Source organism: Stegodyphus dumicola, chromosome 8, assembly GCF_044657685.1.
Source record: "Stegodyphus dumicola isolate Sdum_Otavi_A_Nest chromosome 8, ASM4465768v1".
Lineage (NCBI taxonomy): Eukaryota > Metazoa > Arthropoda > Arachnida > Araneae > Eresidae > Stegodyphus > Stegodyphus dumicola.
Genome location: NC_140775.1, coordinates 68,604,054 through 68,629,163, shown reverse-complemented (window position 1 = coordinate 68,629,163; position 25,110 = coordinate 68,604,054). Strand labels below are relative to the sequence as shown.

Genomic DNA, 25,110 nt, shown 5'->3' with positions numbered 1-25,110 from the left:
CCTCTATAACAAAATGATGAAAGAAAAACAATTACAATTTTTTTTTTACCTCTGCATCCACCATAGTAATCGACATGCACATGCTTGTACTTGTCTTTAGTGCATTCTTCAGAGTTTTCGCTGCAGAAACATCTCATTCTGTAAACTTCGCAGTCACTGCTCCAAGTTTCATTGTGATTGCTACATACCTAATGTAGGGGAGGGGAGACGCATTAGAATCATATTCAATAACTGCGTATCCAGCTAACAGTTTTGGAATCCGTAACTTGTGAAAAGTACTTTGAATGTGTTCGCAACGTAATTCGAAAAATCATTAAATGTTTCATCATGCTTCACTTTGGGGGAGCTACGATTTTACACCAAAATACATTTAAAAGATAAAAATTAAAAGGGCGAACTGAATATATATAACTGGCAATATTTTGCTTCATTAATAACTGAAATTTTCCATGCATTTTAAGAGATAAAAAAGCACTTTTAATTTTTTTTTTTTGGAAGTAAAGGAGGTAATGTAATTGGGAAAAATTTCAAGTATCATATTTCAACGGAAATACACAATTTACGGTACCTGAATTTACTGGGCGATTTTTTTTTGTGTGACGTCTCTCTTGCAAATCGAATAACATTTTTTTTCCAAAACAGATTGTAAAATTGATTTAATATGGATTCAAAAAAGATTTTTTTCGTGACTTCTCTACGTACATCTCGCGTAGCTCAGAAATGATTAACGGCAGAACTTTGAAATTTTGTATACAGGACTGCTATAACATCTAGTTGTGCACCTTCCTTTTTTATTGCAATTTACAGTACCAAACAACTATATGTATATATATCCACCATCTTACCTGGCTTACAAGTCCTTACCCGGCCCTTATTTTAGTAATCATTGGTCGAGGTCATTTACTTCCGTCAAATTTGTGCAACGTCAAATTAAAAAAAAAAATCGACAAATAATGAAATCTAAATTTTAATGCGTCTCCCGATTCTTATACTTATATCTGGAAAAGTTTTATACTCGTTATGAAAAAAATAAAATCATAAGAAGTTTGACTACCGTGACAAAAGATGAGCGGGTTATTTAATTTCCTAATTTGCCATTTTTACGTCATTTTCAACTTCCTTAAGAGGGATCGTTTAATCAAGTTAAAATAATTCGAGGAATAAGTTTAGCAGCCAAAAAATGTGTATAATTTAATAAATCCTACGAGGAAGTCATGTGATACCCACAACATTTTTTTTAAGAGCAAAATTGTAGTTGGAAAATGTGAGAAAAAATACCAGAAAAAAATTGAAATAAATAATATAAAATTTTTGAAGTGATACAGCTTTGAAGCTTTTGAACTACAGACAGCTTTGCAAGCAATTTCATAATTTTTTTAATCAATAATGAATCCTACTGGTTCTGCTATTCAATTCACTTTCGAACTTGAGGCATCCATTTCTGTTCCGTTCTTTTACATAGTGGGCACATGTAATATATCCAACTTCAGTACTACTTTTACCATAAACCTTTGTCTGTTTGCCTTCAATTACACCTCAAATCATGTCATTCAACCAAAGAGAGGTAAGCTTCATTTTATTCTTTCGTTTTCCGTGCACTTCAAGCTTGGTCTTCCAGATCGGCTCTTGATCAAAAGTTTCTTAAATGCAGCTGATATTGACCAAGGCTTTTCAATTAACATTATTGACCAAGTGATTAAAAAATTCTCATCTTAACATGTCAAAATATACCTTCTCGTTTTAGGAGATTATAAGAATTATGTTGTCATTCCTTTCTTTCCATCGATTACTTATAAATTTGCATGTATTTTACACGTTATTTACTTTCGGGTCATTTTGTCTTCTGTCATAAAATTCACAATTCAACACTGAAGGACCCCATTCGGAATAGGAACCCCTGGCGTATATGCAGGATTCTTTGCCAATTTGGTTTAATTTACATTAGTTAAACTAACAAAATCTTAAAATTTTGCTCTATGGAACATGCGACTTGCGTTAGGAACAATAAAACACACAAGTCCTCTGTTGTCCAACGTTGTTGGTCAGAAAACCACATTTTCCCATTTCTATAGTCAAATTTATTTAAAAAACATCTTCTGTTCGAGAATTATATTTTCTCGAGGCGTTTCACACTCATAAAAATCTTTAAGTTCTATTTAAAGATCCCAATTTCATTTCATCTTTACCTCAGCTTTTAAAGAAATATCTATATTTCATAGTTGTTTCCATTTTTCATCAATGTATGGTGCCAGCAGCTTAACTTCCTTCTTCTCACTCTTACCAGCTTATCTTATCGCTGGCTTCCTTTTCGTCATTTGCACTTCTGCAGCTGAAGGAGAAGGTTCCATATTTAAACCTTCGAAACTAGCCCTGGAAAATTTTAAATATTACGCTCCTTTAAATCCTCCGATAATTTCACTATTTGCTCAAGCTTAGGGAAAGTTCTTGTTTTTCGTGTTGGTGAAAGCATGGCGAAGTTCAAAGCATAATATTTTCTTTCCAAAATAGATTTCATTACATCCAAAAGACTTCTAACATCATGCACATACACTTTCCCAGGAAACCTGAGTCAACTTAGTAGTAAATTATACAGTATATGAATTTTTTGGCCTAAAGACATTTTCTAGACTTCTCCAAAGATTAGTTCTTTGCTCCCTTATGTCAGGGTTTCTAACCATTTCCCCCCGCGCACCCCTTTCACTATTGCTAGAAGATCATTGTTCGCCTCATTTCCAAAACTCGAAAAGTAAATATATACTTTTATCTAGATTTAAATGATTTTATAACATATTTTATAATTTAAACAACAAAAAGAATAGAAAATATTAATAAATACCAAAACTTGAATAAAAAGTCATTTTTGATATTCTTAAACTAAAACTAAATACTTAACAGCTAAAGAAAAGGCTGACCGCATTATTCCCTTGAAACTATGAAATACCCCCTCCCCAAGGATGAGAACTCCCGTCTTGTGATATCTGTCATTTACCCAAGAAGATTATAATCATTCGAGGAGGTATATACACAGAAAATGCTGAATGCTATAAAGGCCTCTCCGCTTCTTACCGTGTCTCGAGAGGATCAGCGTAAGGTCCAAACGAAAGTTATACACTAGGGGACATTTTCTGTTTACAGAATATAGCTTCTTTGTTGCACGTTTTTCGTATACTTGCCAAGTTTTTCTTATGCTTTGTGTACTATTGCCAAAAATCTGCCCGCAGTGATGATCTGGCTTTGTTCCAGAAGTTTAGAGTGAATTTTACGCTGCTCCATCCAGAACGCCAATGAAAACAATCTTCTACGAGTGCAGCGCTAGTTTTGAAATGCAGCGGCTCACCCTCGGACGGACCCTTATGTAAAAATCCCGTTAGATCATAAAGAATCCATTTTGGCTGTCACCACTCTGTTGCCACCCTGGATTTCACTATGCTATGAAGGTTCCAAAGTCCTGCGCCGAGTAACAGCTGTACATCAAAAAACGCTGTTAACATCAGCCTAAGTTCAACATTGGTATTGGTGAAGGAATCACTTTGTAACGTCGGTAATGATGTAATTACTTATATTCCTTCGCTAAAATAGCAAAGAATAGCCTGTCAGACAAGATCTTCCGCTATCTTCAGAAAAATCATGCGGAATCCATCTATCACAATCCATAAATCTTCCACAGTGTACGCAAGTGATACTGAGCTGCTGCTTCCGGATATATACATTGATTCTAAACTATTTTCAAGAAATATGAGTTATAGTTATGTTACGCTGTCATTCACTGCTGAAAGTATGCATGTATCTTTCAATGTTTCCTCTCCAAAATAAAATTTGCTAAAGCAGATTTTAATGTTCCTAACATTTGACACATTCACATTAAACACTCGAGTTACGGGCTGCCTCTAACCTCCATTTTCTTTTGGCCAGATTAAAAAATCGTACGGAAATGCCTTCCGAATTTTTACCGTATCTGACGCCTTTTACTGCGGGACTTACGGTCGTTGTATCCGTTGATTTGGTATCGACGTTATCCACGGACATACTGAAATAAATGGCTCAAACACATCTAACACTAATAATTTGCCACGGAAAAGTGCACCTGCGAACATTTCGGACTGATGCAACCAAAAATTATGTATAAAAACGATCACTTATGCAAAATTATATTTTTGTTCTCAGCTTCAACCCACGAATTCCGAAACATTTCTTCTCTCCAGCCACACGTGATAGCTATAATTATATCGGCAAGGAAAGCGTAGACAGGAATATATCTCTTCTTTCTTTGCTTCCATACCCGTGTTTTACTATTAAAATATTTTTTCTTGCTCTCATATTTTTTCCAGCATTCTTTTTATTTTTATTAGTGATAATTTAGCTGTTTTACTATTTCATTGTTATGTTGGAAAAAGAATAATTCGTGTTTTTTTCTACCAAACCTTTTTTTAAAAATAACACATTTTACTGAATATTCAGAGCTTAAATTTCGCTGGAAGCCTGGCCAGTATTTTTCAATATTTGAGTGAAATTGTAAATCCAGCTGCAGCTTCATGAGATTCGCTAAATTATTTTACTATTTAACTTGTAGGGTTTATATTTATTTTAACTAACATTTATTTTAAGCTATCTTTCCTGTCAAGCCTTTACTTTCCCCTGGAATTGCCAATGCCAGAGTATGTAAATTTTAGTAGAACGCGCAGAATATTCAAATTTTTAGCAGAAGTAATTTGAGTTAAATAGAAGGGAAACGAGTTTGTAGGTGTGCTTTCTTGATTCACGAGCGTGAAGGTTGCTAGGTAGAAATTTAAGAACCGCGCGTTTCGGCCTGTGTGTCTACTCAGGCAGTTAGTTGAAACTTTCAAACTCTCAATCCGAAAGTTTGCTGAATCTCAGCTGTATCTTAGAACGCGGTTAAGATAGTTGCAATTATAGAGCCTCGTAGATAGTGACTTCATTAGTTATGCATCCTGTTATTTATTTTTAGTTGTACTTTTCTCTTTTTATTTAACCGCCGGGTAGGCGTAGTTTGTGAGCGTCAAGTGAACGCATCTGTAACTTCTAAAGTGGAATAAAAAGGGAGTTAAACCCTTCTTAAGAGTTTGTGTAATTTCCAGTTCATAGCAGTCACTACTACTGTTGCGGACAAGTTGGGGCTACGCAACACCACAAACTATTTGTCATTAATTTAATTTTTTATGTATTTCTCTTTACGTTTTATTAAATGTTCATTATTAACTATTTATTAAACTGATTAACTATTTATTTATTTCATTTATTTATTTTTAATCTATCTTGACGCCTTCTCAGAGGCATTTCTAATTATAATAATCAAATTTTGCTCTAGTATACGGTTCGTTACATTTACAGCGAAGTGCAGTTACAGATTACACATTACACATTGACACCACAGCAATCGTTCTACTTTTCTATCCTATCGCTTTTTTTAAGTGCACACACTCGAGAATGCCAAATCAGAGAGCAAAATGGAGGCTAACTTTTAGCAGGTTGGATAAATAAAGAACAACGTAGATTCGAAACTTTCCGAGCTTCAGATTCAAATTAAGTAATTTAGCAGATATAAACTATTTATGCTAGTTCTAAATTATAGCAATAAATATGGCTCCATTTCAGCCAACTACTATCGGCGAATTTGCGGAAGGTACTTAACATTTGTACTAAAAGTTGAACATTTCCTACCTCCAAGGTATTACAAACTGTACCTCCAATTTACAAGTGGAAAACGGCATATTCATAATATCTCCTATATTAAAAACAAACTTAAGTATTATAAACATATATACAATGCGAATATTTATAGATAATTATGTAATTTTATAGCAATAAAATTTACTAAATTTAAAACTTTCCCCTGATCTGCCTTAAAACTTCGACAATTTCCTTCATCTAACATCACCGATAAATCAAGTGCAAAAGAAAATTCATGTAAGACATATAAACAAATCATGTTTTTAAATTATTACAGTCTCTTAAGTGGTACGCTAAGAATTTAAATAAAAGGGTAAATATCTGAATATTTGACTAAAAAGATAAAATTCGGAGATAAAGTCAAGAGATTTTCGTAATAATTTTAGCACCAGTTTAAGTTTGAGTTTAGGAAAACCAATGCACATACTGAAATTTATTAAGCTATTGATGTGTATATTAGAATTAAACACACTTAAAACATATTTAAAGGGCGTCAAAGATGAATGCCTTAAGAGAGATTTTATACTCACCTTTCTCCTATCGTCCGTTTCCTGAGGGCATTCTGGAATGCAAACACATTGTCCTTGGCCTTTCTCATTCACTTCACAAACTCTGCCTGCTCCGCACCGTACTTTCAAACAAGGATCTAGAGAAATTCATATAAAATACTTTTTGAATACTTTTATAAAAATAATATTTTTCACAAAATTATTTTTCTATATAAATACTGCTAAAGTAATGAATGAAAAGAATTAAGTGTTAGCAGAAAGCTGTATGAAAATAAATAACGCGACTTAAATTATTAAAAGGAGATTTGGAAAGAAAACGAGTTTTCTGAAAAAAGATATAGGATTTCAATGCAGTCTGATTGTTAGCTCAGTATAAATGAGCAAAAGCTATTCCAATTTGAAATAAATTTGAAACAGAAAGGTAGAAAATTTGGAAGGATTCAGTTTTAATGTCGCGCCAGAGGATTTGTTGAGGTATTTTATGCTTTTGCTAGCTCACAGTTTATTAAGCTGTTCTTAGACTTACTGTACAACAAAACATACACACACACACATACAAAAATACCACCCCCCTAGAGGACAAAAGTAAATTAATGAGAAACTCAGATTATTGGACTGAGGTCCTTTAACTATCGCTTTAGTGGTTTTGCCGAAGATACTTGAATACTTGCATTTATAAACCCGTTTTCATTTATAGAACAAACATTCTTGACTCTGAGCAGCAATATAGAATTTATTGATCTTAGAACCAATTTCTCGTTGCACAATTAAATTTAACGAACTTTTATCACTCCCATTCACACAGAATAATATAATTAATTTCTGGTGCTTGTGCCCTATGAATATTTTCTAGACCTGAGAAAATTTTCTGAGAGTCACATTTGTCATTTTGGAACAAAATACAGATGCGAACAAGCGTTTCCATCATGAAAATGATTAAGAACAAATTATGGTCACGACTGACTGATTCAAATACGAAAAAATGATTCTTTCTGTGACTGATATAACTCCAAACATAAGCTGAGCAAAAGCAAAGCAATTTCAAAATCTGATTAAAGCAATTAATATTTATTTTACCTTTGAAAGAAGTCTTTTTAGTTAAAACTTCTAAAATAGTCTATATTACCATATGCATAATAAAACCATCTCATGCATAACTCTTAAATCCATATTACCATACTTTATAAGGTCCCGTTAGGTTTATGTTATTTGAATATGGCAAAGTACACGAGGGCTATATATAATGCCTACTAAAAGGGATGCTTTCATAGGTACAGAGTACACATGAATAAAACTATGGAAAAGCACCTATGCAAACATCCCGTTAGCCTAAATTTGCATCCGGGTGTAATTACTAGTATTCATTGGTCTTTAACCACTTAGGCGATTGGAGGGGCTTTTAAAAGGGTTGAAAAGAGTATTGGACCTCTCCTAAAATTCCCTTACTATTTGGAAGGAAAGTTTAAAATTACTTTAAATTCGGTAGTTGAACATATTAAATTCTTGAACTAATTTTAATGCATTTTGTATATTTTTGACACTCACTGATAGGTATTTGCTTCGCTTTGCACTTTTTTTTGCTTGATAATACTTTTTTAGATAATTAATTAAAAGTTTTCTCCAATTCTTATTAAAATTAAGGAATTCCAAGCGAATCTTTGGATTCCTTTTATGACTATATCATTAAAACTCACCTCTTTGAATTAGAAAAAACCTCAAACCGCTTTTCTTCAGGAAATTAACACTGCACCTTTGTTAGCATTAGTTCTGTATAATATGAAATTTTAATATTTTATAGGGTTATTATTATTTTACTTAAGCAGTTAGTATGATTTAGACCTTTAATAGAACATCTCCTCTTTCATTTCCTCACTAGAAATGCAAATGATTTAGAGGGTATTTGAGCTGAGGATTTTTAATTGTAAAACAGAGCGTGTTTCTGCCTTTCGAGGCCACGTTACTAAATTTCGCTAGTTCTCATAAAATTAAAATTATTCGGCTTTCCTGCCGTCATTTAAACTGTTCTCCAGTGAGAAGTTTAGAACCAACTTAGAATTAAAGTTAACTTTATTTACGCTTAGTTTAAATTCGGAAATTTCGGAAATTTGCTGTTACTTTAATCGCTGTTTTACTGTTTTAAATTCGGAAATTTGCTGTTACTTGCATTGCTACAAGCGGTGATTAATTCTGTGAGTACCAGACGTACGTTTAAGTTTTATAAAGGTTATTTTAACCTTTTCGAGATTCTGTAATTCATTCCAGACATAGAGATAATTCGCTTAACGTATGTTAGAAATTTGATACTATTTTATGAAAACTAGTATCAAAGAAAGTTAAACTCTGTAACTTATTGGTTCATTTGAAAATCTGAAGATAATTCAAAGTCCCAATAATGTAATATTCCCATTTATGATACTGAAAACGCCCCTTAGTTATTTTTATCATGTTTAATAGGATTACAAGAGTTCTGCATTCGGTTTATCGAAGAAATTTTTAGTTAGACATTTCTTCTTTGATATTGAATATTTTTAAAAATCACAAACAAATTAGCTGTTTACCTAAGTAGACCTAAGTTTAAAATTTATAAAACATAATTTTAAACATAAACCTATGCTGATATTTATCTACAATTTTTTCCACGTAATGTTTCTTTATTCACTTTCTAAATTACATTAACATGCAATGCACAACCTTATAAGTCAGTCTTTACACCTTAACCTTTATCCAGTGGTGTTTATCACTGAATAAAATTTATTCAAATAAATTTAAATGTCAATCAGTTTCATTCATATTTAAATTACCGATACAGTCCGGTAAGTCTCCGATTACACTCAGTTCACGATTACCGAAACTAGTAATATTTTTCTTCCCTTGGCTTTTCAAATTGTTTAGCTTTCAGATGAGTTTCTTATGATTTGAATTTTACTACTTTTCCCTGTGCGTTTAATATATTATAACGTGTAAAATTTTATTTAATAAAAAGCAAACATTCCTTAGTTTAGTACAAACAATATTTCTTAAGAAAAGGACTTATTGAGGGGGGATATTTGCATTTTAATTACTATAGTAAAAAGATCAGTCGACTGTAATTAAAGTAAAAATAAGGTGAGATTATGCTTTGAATTACAATTGCGTACCACCTAACTTACAGTAACATTATACGAAATTTCATCAATAGTGTTTTCCATTCTAATAAATAAGTCTGGTCTTAGGAATTTTGTCGCCTTGTACAACAGCACATTTCTCGGCTTCTTTACTATTATTTAATTATACGTTAATTGTGCAGGGTAGGCCGATTTTGCCCTGCCACCAAAACTTGCTGCCTCGCGTAAATGTACGTATTGCACTTTCAATAGTGCAGCCTCTGATAACAGTACAGAAAATTCTCGACTGTCTGGAAAGCTGGGGAATTACCAAATACCGAATATGTGAAAATTCCAGATAGTTAAGTGTATAAACAATGCTTTCGCTTCACAAAAGCCAAATGAATATAAGAAATTTTGGTTTCAAAATTGAAGTAAACTATCGTTAACGTGAATCTCAAAGGGTCGAAAAGTCAAGAGCTCGTGTTAAAAACATTCGTGTGAACTGGGGACTGAAATGCTATTTTTGAAATATAGTTACGAAGTACTACAATACATTATGCATGTCGTCAGAGAAAACACTACAGTACTACATTAATTACTATCCTGTAACTTGCAAAAATACATCCACTGATCACCAACTTCACGGCACAGGTACTCATGGTTTTCCGTAAAACTGGTGGTGGTTTCGGATGTTGCAACAAAACGTTCTGCAGTGTCCAAGGCCTGTAACATTTCCATGCGGGAGGGCGAAATGATACTATCCTCCACACTTTTAGCGTTATTTGTTAACCTCAAACAGAACTAACTAACTGCACATCAGATTCTAAAGTAGCACACACGGTAACGTCATCATCTGTATTAACAAATTCCTCAAAACTCATCATTGAAGCAAAGGTTGCGATTGCAGAGCAACGCTGGCTATATTTCAAACAATATACTGTATTCTGTGAAGTTTTCAGTTAAGAGAGACGGAAAATTTCTGAACGCAGTCCTAGCGGAGAAGCAGCAGGAAAAAACATAAACCTATGTTCAAAAAACTTTGAAAGTTCGTTTTAAATGAGAGGATTTCACGACGCAACGGTCTAACAAATAGTTGGCAATTCAAAATAACTAAAATTCGCGTTAACCGATAAACGTCCTATAATATCATAAACATCGGTGCGTGACAGAAATTTTGTTCATGTTAACCGATTGTTCGCCTTAAACAAGTTCATGTTAAGGGGTGGTTTACTGTAGAAAAATAATTATCTTATTTGTTGTAATATGAATATAAAAAACATACCTTTAAAATTATGTAAGATTTCGGGAGAAAAAAGTGCAATTTTAGGAACATATTTCGTAGGCCTTAAACATATGAAAATGAAGCATCTTATCCATATGGAATATCGTCGACCACGAAAGTTGGCGGGAGATGCAGCTAAACTTGCGCCAATCGTTGTGACAGAAGTTTAGAGTTTTCTATTTTAAATTAATTTAGATAAGCAACAGGTACCAATTACGGATCCAGCATGGAAAACATTTAAATCGCTTATCATTATCTTTCACGATGCGTCGACATTATTTGTCCATTTTCAAATATAAATTTGCATAGCGTGTCCATTAATGCACACTTTGTTTGATGCCAGGATACCGTAATTTTAAAAATATTCCATTGATCCTATTTAGTCCCAAATTTCAATCATTTCTTCGAAACGCAAGGGAAAAACAGGTAATTCCATCTGTATAGAAATTAAACCGTCTAATCGAAAATTCACTGTGTTTACATGAAGCAAGGCTTTTATAATTGTGTTGTGATATCACGTATTATTAGTGCTAATCACAATAATTTATATTACTTAAATCAATAATCTGCATAATAAAGAGTACTGTAATATTTATAAAAATTTCATTTTAAATAGAATACCACTGTTAACTTATTTACGCTTCCTGTCATGTATTTTAAATCAGGTTCCTAAGATATTTAAAACTCATAAGATGTCGCAACTGTTTCAGCGGTTCAAAGTATACCGGTGTTTAATATTTACAGTAATGAGGATTATTTTATTATACGTTAGGCTTTTAAAGAGAAAATAATACATTTTAGCATAGTTTTGAGTTAAAATGAAGTTATTACTATAAAATAAATAATTAATACTAACCTTAGAAAATTTAAAATTCACAACAGAAAACAACTACTTCTAAACGTAGAATAATGAATTGTGTTTTAAATAACAGTTGCCGTTGTCGCTTAGCTCAAAATAATAGTTCTAATATGAGGTTAGAAACTACGTTTATCTCACACTAGTTTTGAAAATCGCTAATGCATGCAGCATGTCTTCAGATATTCGAAAGCTGGTTGCAGAAAAAGATGCCTAACATCGGGAAACCAGCAACGAGTATTCATAATCTACTACCAGGATTTCCTTATATTCTTTCTCTATTTTTTAAGAAGTACAGTATTATGTAATATTTTATATGTTTACCCACTTTTTAATTACATTATTAAGCATGTAAATGGCCTTTTTTTGCAGTCCCTACTATTGTATACCAACGCCTATTTAATCTCCTTGCGGTACTGAGTTTGACTTATCTGCTCTACGATAAAGGACAAATTTACGATACAATACTGTTTTCGTAAAAGCTTTCTCAATTTGGTTAGAAAGGAAAACACCGATCCTGTTATAAATGGCTATTTTTCTTCCAAGTTAATTTTAAGAATAAAAATTGCTATGACTCACCTGCAACATAACCTCCCCCAATTTCATTTTCAGCGTTGTCCGCATCAACTTCATTTTCATTGCTGTTGCTGTCGATTTCATTCAAACTTTCGTCTTCAGCAATCAAATCCAACTGGTCTTTTTCTGTATTATCCACTTCGTTGCTCTGGATAGAAGTGGGAACAAAAATTTATCAAAAAAAAAAAAAAAACTTTATTACATTATTATGCTAAACTTAAATTTTTGTGAAGGTCATTGAATCACTTTTAAAAGTTTGTATGATGGAACTATCAAAGGTCTGTTGACTCTCAGTAAAATCGGCTATAGATAATCAATAAAATTTTCATGGTATGCTGAGATATCTGTTTCATCCGCTTCTGACTTGTGTTTCTTATAATTCCAAAAAGCTGCTACTTCTTGTTTTTACAATTTCAGAAGTCAGGTTTTGATAATACTCATTTCTGCTTTAACTAAACACTTCTCATGTACTAATACAGTTGCATTATCCATGACAATTTATAAATTTTGATATCATTTTTAATGAAATAATGATGAATTCTTAAAATTTCGTGTAATAGAAAATTAGAATTAATTAGATTTTCAGTAAACTGACCTAAATTCACCAAGGATACTAATAACAATGCAAGATGAAGTAATCTCTTACGTTAATGGTGACAATTATTTTGATATATTAAGGAAATAATAAAATGTCATTAAAAATTAAACATTCAACTTTTACTCATGTACTTTCATTAGATATGTGTTAGTTATGAGAAAATTGCAGCAGAGTTAAACAGCTTACGTCAGTTGAAAGTTGCATTTTGTAATATTCCTCTCTCTTTCAATAAAAATATATTACATAAAAATATTAACAGTGTAAAAGTAATACCTCATAAGATATTTTAACTTTTGACTAAAATGCTTCAAAACACAGGACAAAACTGTAGAGCACAGATTCCCAGTGGAGTCGGTATAGATTTTAGGTCGATGTAGATTACGGTCGATGCAATTTTTAAGGGATCATTGATGATCAAGGGGCAGATTGGGTTCGATAGCCGAATATGAATGGGAAATTGATCAGCATAATGATGATCGCACTGATTACAAAACTATCATGCTGTAAAACTGTTAATTAATTGTTCATTGATACAAAACTAATTCATGTAGTAAATATAAAGTAAACAACTCATATTAAATATAAGGGGAAAATACATAAAAATTATTTAATATATTTTAAAAACCAATGAGACTTTTTAAAAATATATAAATGTTTCATACAAAAGTGCAATAAAATAGTAAAACGCAGGAACACACACACACAAAGTAGAAAAACTACAAGGAACGCAAAACTTCCTCAGAAAATATTTGTTACATACAAGATGTTTGCAAAATTTAAAAGAAGACTGAGTCACTTTCAGGACCCTGAAAATTTGAGTCTGCCAGCACAGTTCATAGAACCTCTGATCGCTTGAAATCAAGCACAAGTTTTATTCGAAGCCTGTGTCAACTAAGTTTTGGAATTTAAATGTCATCCATGAGAAATATTCCAAACTAATAGTTATGACTGAACAACATGATAACGCTCCTTAAGCAGGCTTCTGTCAAGTGAATAATTTTTACTAATGGAAACAAGGAACACAGTTAATGCTTTTGAAGAAGGTTATTTAAGAATTAAGCAGTTTTATGGCAAATATTTAAAAACGTGCATCAATAAATCAAGTGCAGCCATCATATTTGTTATAATCGAACTTTTGTGCAATTTGAATTCGTGACTTTGTTACTGAGAACTTATAGTTGTAAAATTAACATTAATAGAAATAATAATACAAACAATCTAATAAACCATTTTTTAAAACTTTTTTTCATATTCTTAATCTCATTGCTATCTTTTAAGTTATTTATGTGCAATAGCGTATTTGTATTATGATTATGTTGTATGATGTAAATTGTAAGTAAAGGGGTTGATGAAGAAAGCCATTCTTTTAAAAGGTCGATGAAAGAAAACGTTTGGGAATCTCTGCTGTGGAATATTAAATAATTCCTTCATTCCGAATAAAAATTAAGACAGCATTGCTGAAAGAAATTTTCATCAAAGTGCAATTTTAAATACTCATAAGAACTGTGCAGTTGAGAATCCCAAAGAGCAAATTTCTTAGTGTAAGAGACTTTTACCACAGAGAACTAAACTACTTTCAATAGTTTAGTAACAAAATTTTACGTCAGATATTATCCCTGAACCATATAGCATTGAAAAAAGAACGAAGCGGGGAGGGGAGGGAACTCATCGTCAATCAGAAATGTTCCACCTTATCGAGTATAAAGAAATCCTGTTTATCCAGAAAAATCAACATTAAATTTTGACAAATTCTTTTTGCACAAAAAATTATATTGCCCTTATAAAAATTTTGAATTATCGAAGTTCAGATTAATCGTAATTTTACTATCTCATTTTCAGTGCATAGAAAACTCACAAACTCACCATTACTTTACTTTAAAACAAATGTGAAAAAAGGAAAAAAAAAAAAGAAAAAAGAATGAAAAAAAAATTCAACAGACATCAATCTAAAGTATAAAATTCGTAGTTTTACGAAAAAACGCATTTAAACGTTTAGCATGAATCTGATAGGTCGACGTATGGTTTCTGTATAATTATGATCATATGTTCAGCTTAATATGTGTCTGTTTTATTTAAACACAACGACGATAAACATCGGAAAAATAAACACATATAACTTGGAAACAGCAAAAATATAAATTCTTAGTTTGGCCATGCTAAGTATTTTTTAAGGGTTAAATACTTTGTATTTTTTCACGTTAAGATGGATACAGACAATTTATATAGCTAATTATCAGAAAATCAGTACTTACTTGAGGGAGATCTTTTGAAAGTGTACATGATATGAGTGCTAGTGTTGCCAAGAAAGACATCCAACGGATACTCATCTTCATTTTTTTCAAAGGTTACAGAAACGTCTGTAATGCTTTGAATATAACAAACGATATATTACTATTTCTATCAGATGTGCTAAATTTGTATTTAAGAATTAAGCAATTTTATCCAGTTTATGGCTAAACTGTACTAAATTTGTACAATAAAATAATGAAATACTATAGAATCAAAGTGATACTAATTTAAAAGTGATTATTATATAACTTTTCACGTTATATAATTACTTTAAGAAAACATTTCCTATATTCAGTGTAACATTACAAACTATTTAAAGATATAGTAATCAAAACATTGTTTGATTTATGAATACATATAATTAATTTTGAATGGATTTAATGTATTGTGAAGTATTATTTCTTGCGATTACCGAACTTGCACGGTATACTTTAAATAAGAAAATGTTTTTGCATATTTTTCTTTGAGAATTTCGTTTTGATTTAAAAAAATCAGAAATGATTCACTTAAATTATACACATGCAAGAAATCGCTTGCAAAGTTTCAGAAGTTTATATTGCATTTATGAACTGACAATAGTCAGTATCTCATTTTCTCATACAATCAATTTTTTTAACTTTTTAGTATTTTAATTCCTAAATTAATAGCACGGATATGCATATGAAAAATTCCAAAGCAAAAATTTTCTAATGCAGATATTTCTTAAATTTTATCAAGTTCAACTTTTAATCAGTTATATGATTTCATAGTTCAACAGCTTTAGAAATTTACTCAAAAAACGAACTACTCTTCATAACTTAAAAATTTCTTAATTTAATAAAAAAAAACTAAATTAAAAAATGTCAAAGGACTATGGTAACAAAAATGTGTTTTACGATCAAAACAACGTATAGAATAATAAACATGTTAAAGAGTACTTCTAGCTGAGAAAACAGAATGATGCTGGGAGCATTTTAATAAATGTCAATAACACCTCTTTTTTTCCCTTCTTAGTGTAGCATCAAAGAGCTTATTGAAAGATGGTGATAAATAAGAGTTGTGATATCAAGATATCAAATTTAAGTTGGAAATTTTAGGCCATTTTTTTGCTCATATTCGATTTGCTACAAAAAATAAATTTATTTGCAGTGACATTTATACCTAAAAGCAGTTCTAAAAAGCACTGATGTTCATATCTCTAAGTTCTTTCAGTTTTTGATTATATGTTACTAATATAAATTACACAGAGTATTAGGAGCTAATGTAAAAAAAAAAATGAATCACCAAGATTGCATTACTTTTCTTGAATCAAATTCCAATCTATTCCAGTTTTTGTATAAGGCTCTACATATAAATAACACTTCTGCGCATATATTTTTTTCTCTTTAGTAAATTTCCCATCTAGCTTTTCCTCCCAAATTTCTAACTTATCGTAACAACGAACAAGGCATCAACAGCTAACAAAGTACATTGTGGAAGTATAAAGAGCTGTACTAAAAGTAATAATGACAATTGATATGTTCATTTGTTAAGTTTTTCCTTTAACCTCTTTCTTCAGCTGTAAGAAGGTCATGGTATACAAACTTTTCGGCGATTTGACCCCATGAAAATGCAACTAACCCCCATCAGAGCGTCGACCTTTGTTGTATATCATCAATTCAGATATTTTGGGATTTTTAACTGCCTTCCGACCATACTATAAGTTTGAGCGATCCCAAACGGGGTTGCGACCCATAGTTTGAATGAGTATCACTGCTTTAAAGAATCTCTGCGAATATCGGGCAGTTCTTTAATGTAATGCCTTAAGGGCACATCATCTGCAGCTAAAGTTTTCAATGAGATGGAGAAAGAAGGTAGGGGTGCTGTGCCATAATCCCACAGGCCTTTGAAAATTCAAAGGTAAAGTCAGAAAAAAATTATCAGAATATGAACGAAATGTGTGGGAATTAAGTCGAAATATTAAATAACAATACGATAAAAGCTATCGCTGGTTGAATGAATGCCAAAAGCTGCACAGCAATGAGATACAAATACAAAAAAATACCAAATATACAATGTTAAGAATCAGTACAATAAGGAAAACCTATGTTGTACGCAAATACAAGGAAAATACGTAAAATACATAATATGTAAAAGTCAGTGTGTAATATTACAGGTTATATCGAAATTCATTGTTGAAAAAATAAGACGCAAAAGGCTGATAGTGTTTGTCCTCGTTAAGTGTCACATAATTGAAAAGATTAAAGGATTTAAATGCCCACAGTTTAGTGCCTTTTTGTAGAAGTTTATATTATTTTCGTTTAGAAAATCTTAGTGTTTATCTGCAGATCTTTATGCAGCTGCTGCTTACGCACAAAATAGTGCGCATTTGTAATTCGTAAGCATTTGTTGTGAATTTTCTTTAAATATCATTATACCTTTCTTTGTTGCAGTACAACGAGCATGCTGATACGTTAAGTGATGATTGGAAGAATCATGATAGTCTAGATTAAACGTTTTTTTCCTGTGAGATAAAGCTGCGAATATTTTCTAATTGTCAGAAGAAGGCAAGTAATTACTTATCCTGTCTTATTTTTGTGGTATTTATACAGTCATTCCATTGTAAGGTATCGTTTATTGTTACTCTTCAGTATTTTGCTTCAGTAATAAATATATTATAGATCCCAGTATCGAAACTTCTGGAACACCTGCCCTAATTTGTCGAATACTGGACTGAATGTTTCGTTTTGAAACAAAAAATCTTTATTTCTCGATCTAAATTCAACTGAATTAATTTATAAATTACTCCTTCGTGTCAAACGGGGTCGAATTCTTTCGCCACGTCTAGCATGATTAAGTCACATTTTTGGTTATAGTGCAATCCTCACGAATTCAGTCAGTCTTACCAGTTGTTTTATTGTCGAAAGGGTTTTCCCTTCATAAATCCAAACTGTTTCTGTTGCTATAAATTCAAATAAGACAACATACGAAGAAATATAATATGCTCATAAATTTTACTTGAACCTGCACACCACAATTTATTATTTTCCTGCACACACAAATTTTACTTAAACCTTAATAGCACAACATCCTTCAAGTTTCGTGCTATCTTTATCGAGCTTTTCCTACTATCCAGAAAACATGAAATATATAATTAGGGTGGTAGTAGGTGTGCTGATAACACTGCTAGGCTTAATTCTAACTGCAACATTTGTAATGTCGTCATACCTTTTTTTTTTTATTTAACCCCACCTCTCGAGTTTTAAGAGGTAAAACTAAAAGAAAAATTTGTATACAAGCAAGTAGGTACGATATGCATATTTTTACAACTGAATCTCGGTATTTTTGTCATTTGATATAAAAGTTTCTAAATTTGATAAGCTGTTAAAAACTTTCCTATCGAAAGGAGCTGGCGTTAATAGTGAGTCGCCAGTTTTAGACTATAGATAACTTAGACCAGTACCTAGACCTACTTGCAACCTTATGCAGAAAATTCGTAATTTGTTCTTTGTTAATACAGTAAACTTTAGTAATGATATATGTTGGACTTATTTCATTCTTTAGTAATACATTATATTAAAAAAGAGAGAATTGTCATACACAACGATACATATAAATTAAAAGCTGTTTTGAATACATTAAATTAATAAAAGAGAATTATCATACATGACGATACATATAAATTAAAAGCTGTTTTGAACTTCTAAAATCTGTGAAATCATAATTAATGAAAATCTTAATTTACCGACCCTGAATGAGTCATAAGAATGACTTGAGAGAACCCAGAGAAACTGTCTGATAATTAACTAAAATTGAATTCCTACTCTACAAATATAAAGTCCTTTATATTTATAACAATGTTGAATCTTTGTTAGTAAAGCAAGATCCTAAACATGATCTTCAATAGAAATTTAGCACACAAACGGAAAGAGCTATTTGAGTGGGAAATAATTTATTAAATTAATAGTATGGACTTGTAATTTTGTGATGCTAGGGGAAAAATGCAAGAATATCCATTAAAACTTATTTTTCATTATCAAAGTATGACTTGATTTTAAAGGAATGTTAGTATAGGAATAGAAAAATGTTAATAATTTTTTCATAGTAAATTCAGTATTTCTAGATTTCATATCATCTGTATGTAATCCAAAAGTAGAACAAGATTTGGTAAATAGTTAACACAAATTTTAAAGAAGAAAAATTCGGAATGGCCCTTTTAGGTATTCTAACAGAGATGTTCAATGCAGTAAAACTATTATACAACATGGAGGGATGAAGAGAGTATTGTGTTCCCTCACATACAAATATAAACTCTAGTATACGTCTAAATATGAATTATTACCTTACAATATTTTTATTTAGTTACAGTATGTATGCCATAGTTCCCTTATAAATAAACTGGTCAAATTTAGAACCTGGAATTTGTTTTTAATTATTTTCCTATCTATGTTGGGGAACTGCATTATAATGAAATATTTTAATAATTGAAAAGTTCTGTAATGTTCATAAGCTTGCATAATATTATATTCGTATTAGTTAAGTACTAAATCAAGATGATTATTTTCAATTAAAAAGACAAAAAAAAAGTAATTTTCATTAAGTGTTTTCGTTAAGAAGAAAAGTGTAGCTCTAAATGCTTTAATACACGTTCATTAACATTTTATTCTCAATACTTGATTTAAAAATACAGAAACTGCATCTGTTATCAATAATCTGAATACTTTTATTTAATAAGATTTCAATATCTTTGGATTATGGAAATAAGTTTGGGTGAAACCAAGCTGTTTGAACAAAAAATTACACATTTTCTAATTAGCTGAAAAGCTTATGAGCTCATTAAAATAAGCTTGATAATTTTCTCATTAGTCAGGCGCACTAAAAAATAATGACGCTCTTCTCAATAGGATTTTTCTATTATCCTACGACATAAATAAAACTCCACAATCCATGAGTATAAGTAAAATATATTAGGCTCTGTTGTTTTTAATATGTATATCTTTATATCAGAAAAAAGATTCTTCTAAGTCTTATGGTTTTCAATGCGTTAAATATACCTCAAAATTACATTTTCTAAAATGATGCTTTTTCGATCATAGAAAATTCCTGCACAAAATAAGAAACAAAATTGAATTACGGCTGATTTTCAGTCAGAAAGTAATTAAAAAATAATTTTGAATTCCTTTTTAATACAAACTGTCGATTCTTGCAAAAATTAAGCATAGTAATATAAATGCTGAACAGCCAACCGTAAATAGTCGAATCCGATTTTTGCAAACCTAACATCTTCTTAAGATGCCTTACTGTAAGAATTTTAAACTACAGCCCATGAACTTCTCTTTCAGTATTTCTAAAATATAAAATAATGGGATTTCAGTTAGAACTTCGATAAGCATCATTAATAACACAACAGGAACAGCTTGAAAAAGTAGGAAATGAAAATAGAAGTAATATGCAAATTAACTATACATGTGCATTAGCTAGAAAATGCAAGAGTATTATTTTTGAAAACAACGCTTCTGTTTTGCACGTTCTGCCTGTTTTCGTATGCTTCAAAGAAAGCGGAAGTTTCTGTTTATCATCAAAAGCGATGAACGCTACTCAGTTTGACTGGTATTCTTATGACGTCACAGGTGCCCGAATGAGAACGCCATCTTTCCCACACGCTTCACTTTCTCCACGAATTTTTTTCTTTTCTTTTCGTTTTTTTTTTTTTTTTTTTTTTGTCTTTCAATGGCTAAGAATACAAGACTACATTCACTGTCATCTACACTAATATTTTCCTGCGTGGGGGGTTGGGCTGTTAGCCTTGAATAACAACCCACAACGGAAGTTCATTAGACATTCAATATTCATATTCTACCCAATGATAGTCTTTCAGAATTAATTACATTTTCAACATTCCTATAATTTAAAAGGAGTGGAAATGAATAATCATCAAATTACAAGGTTTCCTTTATAAGCACTTCCATTATAACAGAATAAAAAAGATATTCGGGACATGGTGGTTTCGAAAAACAATTCATTTAACCATGCAGTCATCTAGCACTGAGACATCTTTCGTTGTTTATTTATTTATTTATTTTTACAACTTTTTTAAAGAAGTGTCGAGATACCTTCGAAGATAGTTTTATTTAAAGTTTAAATATTATTAGCGGCTGGCACATATGACTCCGCTGGAATCAAGTAAAAAATGAGTTTTTTATTGATAAATGCAAAGGATATGTATAGAACAGTTTTCGGCGTAAAATATTTGCATAATACATATATTTTTTACTAATGCAACACTCTGTATTCTACGCTGGCTTCCGAAAGTTAAGCATGCTACGATAGCACCAGAAATGGAAAATTAAAGCATTGATTAGCAGCAGACTGCACATAAAGGTAGAAAATGGGTTAACACATGAAAAAAAAAAAAAAAAAAAAAAACATTATATATAAAGAAAAAGATAACTTTTAATTTTCGTAAATTATGTGATGATGCCAAATTTGGGTCATTAGCAAACTGATGTTTAAAGTTAAAAACCAAAACACACAAAACTTTCATTAATAAGGTGTATATGACTAACCTGGGCCTTCACATAAACTTCACAGCAATTGCCCGTATTCTCACAATGAGGTATTCAACCATCATTTATGCTAGCAACAGCCATTTGTTTGTTAGGGCAGTTTTCAACTGTCTGGAAGAGGTAAACGTGCGGACACATCACGTCCGAAGGCATTCCAAAGATTTTCAATAAGGACGGGGGAATACGGTGACCACTCAATACGAGAAATGCTCTAACTCTCCAGGTACTCGTTAACGATGGGCATAATGATTCATAAGGAGGAAACAAGATCGATTGCTACAGCGTAAAATCTGACAATGGGGGTGTAAGACTTTTTACCGATACTGCGCAGCCGTCACATAACCGTCTTTAAAGATGTTCAGATGGATGCCATATCCCACTGAAGTTCAACCCCTTACCATGATACTGCCATCTCTGAATGCTAGATTTTTTATGGTGTTCTGGACCTAATACCGTGTGTCTTGTTCTCTTCAAATCGTGAGGCTTTTATCATCTGATTCCAGGGCAAGCTGGACTTGTCCGTTGCGCCTATTATGAGACAGACCAATAGAGATGCTGACGACATCACTTTAATCTGTCCCCTCTGGACTGGGAAGTTAGGTGAAAACAAACTCTTGATACTCGGGTGTACAAGCCTTCCATGTGAAGCCTTCGGCGCGCAGCATTGGCAGATATTGTCTTACCAAGTGACACTGTAAACATGGATCTAACACTAATTCAGAAGTCAAACAAAAATCAGCGTTAATTTACAAAATTTTCACAGGACTAGTTTCGATGGTTTTACCGAACCATCATCTTCAGCTGCAAAACCGCAAATGAACAAGATAGGAAATAATGTTTAGATAATATAAGAAAGCCTGGACAAGAATAAGCAAGTGGCGCCATCTGTTGGCGAAACCAGAACTAAAACATAATTTCTCTAAAAGCCGAAGGCAAATTTGGATTGGAATTAGGATCGTTAACTAGAACAGAAAGATTTTTATGAATGTGAAATGCCTCTAGAAAATCCAGTTCTCCAATGGAAGATGTTTTTTGAATAATTTTGGCAGCAGAAAAATTGAAAGTGTGATTTTCGGACCAACAATGTTGAGCAACAGAAGACTTCTGTGTTTCCTTTTTTCTAACATATGCCTCATGTTCTTTGACGCGAAATTTTAAGGCTCTCTTAGTTTGGCCAATGTAAATTAAACCGCACTGGCAAGGAATCCTATAAATACCCCAGGAATTCATATCCGGAATGGGGTCCTTGAGTATAGAAGTTGGAATTTTATTGATGGGAGAGTAAACAACCCGAAAGTTAAATTTCTGCAAAATATGTGCAACTTTATAGTTAATTGATGGAAAGAAGGGAATGACAACAGAATTTTTATAATCTCCTAAAATAAGAGTGTGGCTTTTAGTGTGTTGAGATGAGAATTTTTTAACTGCTTGATTAATAATGTTGGGTGAAAAGCCCCTGTCAATAACTATTGCTTTTAAATAATTTAGTTCTTCATCAAGGGCTAGTTTGGAGGAGCAAACTTGAAGAGCACGGAAAACATAGGAATAAAATGAAGCTAACTTTTGTTTAGTCGGATGACATGATTTAAAGTGCGGTGGAAGGCAAACCGATGAAGGTTTACGGTAAACTGTAGTACTGAAGTTGGATGTGTTACGTGTGACCAGAATGTCGAGAAACGGAAGAGAATTGCAAGTCTCAAGTTCAAAAGTGAACTGAATAGCAGGATCAATAGAATTCATTGTTGAAAGAACTCTATTTAAATCATCTTTATTACCTTCAAACAGGGTAAAAGTATCGTCTACGTAGCGGAACCATGCCGGGAAGTTTAAAGTTTCAAATAATTTTGATTCATAATAATGCATGTAGATATCAGCCAGGATGGGACTAAGGGGGCTTCCCATGGCTAATCCCTCAGTTTGCTTGTAATATTTATTTTGGAAAACAAAATGTGTTTGTTTCAAACAGAGTTGAGTGAGAGAAATTAGCTCATCAATTTCGATGCAAGAGAAATGAAATTCGCGAAGTCTGGTTTCTAGACATCTTAATGCACCCTCCACTGGGACATTGGTGAATAATGATTTTACATCAAAAGAAACCATGAGTAAATTACGAGGAGAAATGTTTTTAACCTTTTTTACAAACTCTATTGAATTTTTTATGGTGTAAATGTTATTGTCTAATAGAGTGGAAAATCTAGAAACTAAATATTTAGCTAATGGATACGAGGGTGCATTAAGATGTCTAGAAACCAGACTTCGCGAATTTCATTTCTCTTGCATCGAAATTGATGAGCTAATTTCTCTCACTCAACTCTGTTTGAAACAAACACATTTTGTTTTCCAAAATAAATATTACAAGCAAACTGAGGGATTAGCCATGGGAAGCCCCCTCAGTCCCATCCTGGCTGATATCTACATGCATTATTATGAATCAAAATTATTTGAAACTTTAAACTTCCCGGCATGGTTCCGCTACGTAGACGATACTTTTACCCTGTTTGAAGGTAATAAAGATGATTTAAATAGAGTTCTTTCAACAATGAATTCTATTGATCCTGCTATTCAGTTCACTTTTGAACTTGAGACTTGCAATTCTCTTCCGTTTCTCGACATTCTGGTCACACGTAACGCATCCAACTTCAGTACTACAGTTTACCGTAAACCTTCATCGGTTTGCCTTCCACCACACTTTAAATCATGTCATCCGACTAAACAAAAGTTAGCTTCATTTTATTCCTATGTTTTCCGTGCTCTTCAAGTTTGCTCCTCCAAACTAGCCCTTGATGAAGAACTAAATTATTTAAAAGCAATAGCTATTGACAGGGGCTTTTCACCCAACATTATTAATCAAGCAGTTAAAAAATTCTCATCTCAACACACTAAAAGCCACACTCTTATTTTAGGAGATTATAAAAATTCTGTTGTCATTCCCTTCTTTCCATCAATTAGCTATAAAGTTGCACATATTTTGCAGAAATTTAACTTTCGGGTTGTTTACTCTCCCATCAATAAAATTCCAACTTCTATACTCAAGGACCCCATTCCGGATATGAATTCCTGGGGTATTTATAGGATTCCTTGCCAGTGCGGTTTAATTTACATTGGCCAAACTAAGAGAGCCTTAAAATTTCGCGTCAAAGAACATGAGGCATATGTTAGAAAAAAGGAAACACAGAAGTCTTCTGTTGCTCAACATTGTTGGTCCGAAAATCACACTTTCAATTTTTCTGCTGCCAAAATTATTCAAAAAACATCTTCCATTGGAGAACTGGATTTTCTAGAGGCATTTCACATTCATAAAAATCTTTCTGTTCTAGTTAACGATCCTAATTCCAATCCAAATTTGCCTTCGGCTTTTAGAGAAATTATGTTTTAGTTCTGGTTTCGCCAACAGATGGCGCCACTTGCTTATTCTTGTCCAGGCTTTCTTATATTATCTAAACATTATTTCCTATCTTGTTCATTTGCGGTTTTGAAGCTGAAGATGATGGTTCGGTAAAACCATCGAAACTAGACCTGTGAAAATTTTGTAAATTAACGCTGATTTTTGTTGTTTGACTTCTGAATTAGTATTTATTCGGCGTGTTATTGTGTCTTAATTATGGATCTAACAGTTGTAGAAGTTGCTCGTCGATTCACCTTTGGCTACTATTGGAGTATACAATATGCAGTATTCAGGAGGGGTTGTAACCCTTGGTCAAC

The 25,110-nt window shown here is 32.2% G+C and overlaps 1 protein-coding gene across 1 annotated transcript in view; it reads right to left on the bottom strand.

The window, feature by feature from the left end:
* Window positions 1–25,110, bottom strand: part of LOC118196957 (SPARC-like) — a 57,459-nt gene that overhangs the window by 18,675 nt on the left and 13,674 nt on the right. The window contains exons 2-5 of the mRNA XM_035368425.2: window positions 14,848–14,960; window positions 12,001–12,145; window positions 6,219–6,334; window positions 50–188 (exon numbers count right to left, since the gene is read on the bottom strand). Coding sequence (XP_035224316.1) covers window positions 50–188; window positions 6,219–6,334; window positions 12,001–12,145; window positions 14,848–14,928 — 481 coding nt within the window. The 5' untranslated portion in view covers window positions 14,929–14,960. The remainder of the gene's footprint in view (window positions 1–49; window positions 189–6,218; window positions 6,335–12,000; window positions 12,146–14,847; window positions 14,961–25,110) is intronic.